Source organism: Psittacula echo (genome assembly GCF_963264785.1).
Source record: "Psittacula echo genome assembly, chromosome: 10".
In the NCBI taxonomy this organism is placed as follows: domain Eukaryota; kingdom Metazoa; phylum Chordata; class Aves; order Psittaciformes; family Psittacidae; genus Psittacula; species Psittacula echo.
Window position 1 is genome coordinate 5,957,066 of NC_137741.1, and position 3,233 is coordinate 5,960,298.

Below are 3,233 nucleotides of genomic sequence, written 5' to 3' on the forward strand. Positions count from 1 at the left end.
ATGCCGCTTTTAAGAAAAACCCCAACTGACAAAATTTCAGCCTTCTCAGTCTTTGAAAGCATCTAATTCTTTACAGATTTTGAGGTTTGCTCTGCATTGCAGAAACTTTATTTTATACTTTTTTAAGAAAATTTAACTGGGGGTGTGTAGGTGATAAATACACATCCACGCAGGAGTATATGTGATCCGTGTTTGTATGCGGTCTAATTGTATAGGACACAAACGCGTGTGTGTGTATATGTATAGATCTATAGGTACAGAACCCCCAGAACATGCTCATGTGTGTCACGTCTTCTGTAAACCGGTGATAACGACAGTTTTATCCAGCGTGTTCTGGTATGTGAATAACGACATTGATAGTAACCTCCCTGAAAGGCTGTTCATATGGTCTAAATATTGGCACTTCATTCCCGTGAACGAATGCTTTGGCTTCTCTCGTGTAAACTCTTTAAAAAGACAAATAAGAAACTACATCTGCATTTCCATATTTTAATGAGAAAATATTATTTGGACGACTAGGTTCATAATTTAACGTAGACACTTTTTTAACCTTTGTCTTAAAACACACATGCTGGGAACAAGAACACCAAGATTTAAAACACCATGCTCATTCTGTACAGGCAAAAGGTGAAAAAGAAACGTCTTTACAATTCCAGTAGACACTAATGCCGTTTGTGAGGGGTTTTTCCCTTTTTTTCTTTTTAATTTTTCTTTTTTTTCTTAAGCAGTTCACAACAGAACAACAGTTCAGTTTCCAGCAAACTACCTAAAACTAGGAAGGAGTATATCAAACAAAAGTGCATTTTAAACGATTTAGAACCATTCCTATGCACAAACATGTACAGGTCCCCCAGCCCCCTCTCTCTGTCTGCAAAGCCCCAGCGGCAACAGGGGTGGCCCCACGGTTTGTACCTGCTGCTGCCGTGTTACCGGTCACTCTAGCAGCTTTTCTTAAGCTGTGCCGGGTTGTGCTTGGTGACAGGCGTTGGGTTTGGTTTGTGCTTTTGGGTTTTCAGTTGTAACCGTTGTTGTTGTTCGGTTTTAAGCTATGAAATAAATAGCCACCAAATTTAAAAAGCCAAGAAACCCTCAGCTCCCCAAACCTTCCCGTTAACCAGAAGTGCACAGACAAAGCAACTTCTCTTTCTCTTCCATCTGAAGACTACCGTAAACCTCCGCATTACAACAGGTACTGCGAAGGGGCCTCGTCGGTTTGCAGAACAGCTGCAAGTTCAGTATTTACATTCGAAGAGGTGCTTTGTAAACAAAATGGGAACGGAGCGGGTGAACGGGCGCCCCGCCGCAGCCGGGGGGACCTACCGCCTGAATCTCCATCCGCGCCCGTTCCCTGCGGCCCTGCAGCCTCCCCCCTCGGCGCTCCCGCCCGGCCGGACCCCCACTGCACAAAGGCCCCCGGCACTTCCCGGCTTTTCCACGATCCAAGCGTTTGCTGCTCGGAGACTGGAAACGTCGCCCCTCTCCTGCAGTGAAACTGCAGCCGTTTCATACTGTTGGTGTGTCTAAAGCTCGGTCCTCCGTAAGCCCCGCTCTTGCCAGACAAAGGAAGGCCAGGAGGCAGCGCCGGGCCGGGTTCGCCCGGTCCAGGCAAACCGGAGGTGCCTGATGTACTTTGGGAAAACCAGTGGTGCCCGTGGCAGTTCCTACCGGCAGGGAGCGGGGCCGGGCCGGTGCGTTTTGCCCCAGCAGAGCAGAAACCAGAGTTCAGGGCCGGGAAAGGAGCCGAGCCGCTAAGGAGGGCACGGCCGGGGGGCGAGGTGGAGAGGGCAGCTCGGGCGAGCGGCAACACCTCGGTTACCCACGGGAGCTGCCTGCGTTCGAGGAGAAGAGAAGCAGGAGAAGGGGAGGGAGGAGAGATCCGGGAAAGCTCCGGGAGAAGGGGCGGCGGAGTCCGTACGGGCGGCCCGGGTCAGTGCACGGCCACGGAGTGCAGCGCGGGCGTCGGGCTGGTGAGAGTCTCGCTGGGGGTGGCCGGGCTGCTCTGGCTGGTGGCCGTCTGCGAGGACGTAGGGCTGAGGGAGGGCGGCGAGTTCGAGAGGATGGTGGGGATGGGCGCGGGCAGGGCGGGCAGCGCCGGCACCGCGGCCGGGGCAGGCTTGATGGGGACGGGGATGGCCGGCAGCGTCTGCCCACCGTGACAGAGCGGCTTGAGGGGGACGCTGTAGGCGCCGTACTCGCCGCTGGCCATGGAGATGGGGGTGGCGGTGTCGATCATGCCGGAGCTGTACATGTGGGGCCAGCCCGTACCGATGGAGCTGCCCACCGTAGTCAACTGGTTGGGAAGGGGGTAGGCGGCCGGCATGGGCTGCATGGTGGAAAAGGCGAGCCCCCCGGGCATCTTGTACTCTCTGGCGATGATGTTCTCGATGGCGAAGGGGTGCTTGAAGCTGGAGGGCTGGGACACGCCGAGGTTGTAGGTGGGCATCTGGGGCAGGTGGGTGCCAGAGGCGGCCAGGGCGCTGAGGCGCAGCTTGGCCTGCTGCTGCAGGTACTGCGCTGCGTCCGACGGCTTGCTGGGAGCCAGCTGCTCCGAGCGCAGCACCTTGAAGCGCTTGCGGCGGCGCAGGAAGCTGCCGTTCTCGAACATGTCCCCGCAGCTGGGATGCAGCGCCCAGAAGCTGCCCTTGCCCGGCTGGTCGGGGCGGCGCGGGATTTTGATGAAGCAGTCGTTGAAGGAGAGGTTGTGGCGGAGGGAGTTCTGCCAGCGCTGCGTGTTCTCCCGGTAGTAGGGGAAGCGGTCCATGATAAACTTGTAGATCTCGCTCAGGGGCAGCATCTTCTCCGGGGAGCTCTGGATCGCCATGGCGGTCAGCGAGATGTAGGAGTAGGGAGGCTTCTGGTCGCTGTAAGTGTTTCTGCCCGGGCGAGGCATCTTCGGTGGGGAACCCGCGGAGATCTGCAGAAGGGCAGCGACACGGAGGGGGCCGGGTACGGGGTGAGTCCGAGAAGGTTTGCACCGACACCCGGCCTGGGAGCGGGCGGTGTGGAGCCGCGCTGCGGGAACAAGGGCTCGGGGAAGGGGCCCGGCGGCGTTCGGCCCCCGGGGGGCAGGATGGGGCTGGAGGAACCGACCCGAACTCCGCGGAGCCGGCAAGGGAAAGCTCTGTGCGCCCTGCCAGCGCTGGCCCCCTCCTCTCGGCCTCCCAGCGGCAGCCCGCGCCCCTCAAGTTACCCGGGTGGTAGCTCTACCTCTGGTCCCGGCGAGGAGGAGAAGG

At 57.5% G+C, this 3,233-nt stretch overlaps 1 protein-coding gene across 1 annotated transcript; it reads right to left on the minus strand.

Moving 5' to 3' along the window:
- Positions 1-1,927: 1,927 nt before the first annotated feature.
- FOXB1 (forkhead box B1) lies at positions 1,928-2,890 on the minus strand (the record flags this gene model as incomplete). The annotated part of the gene is made up of 1 exon (XM_080626092.1): positions 1,928-2,890. The coding sequence occupies one exon, from the start codon at positions 2,888-2,890 to the stop codon at positions 1,928-1,930; it is 963 nt and encodes a 320-aa protein (XP_080482218.1).
- Positions 2,891-3,233: the final 343 nt, after the last annotated feature.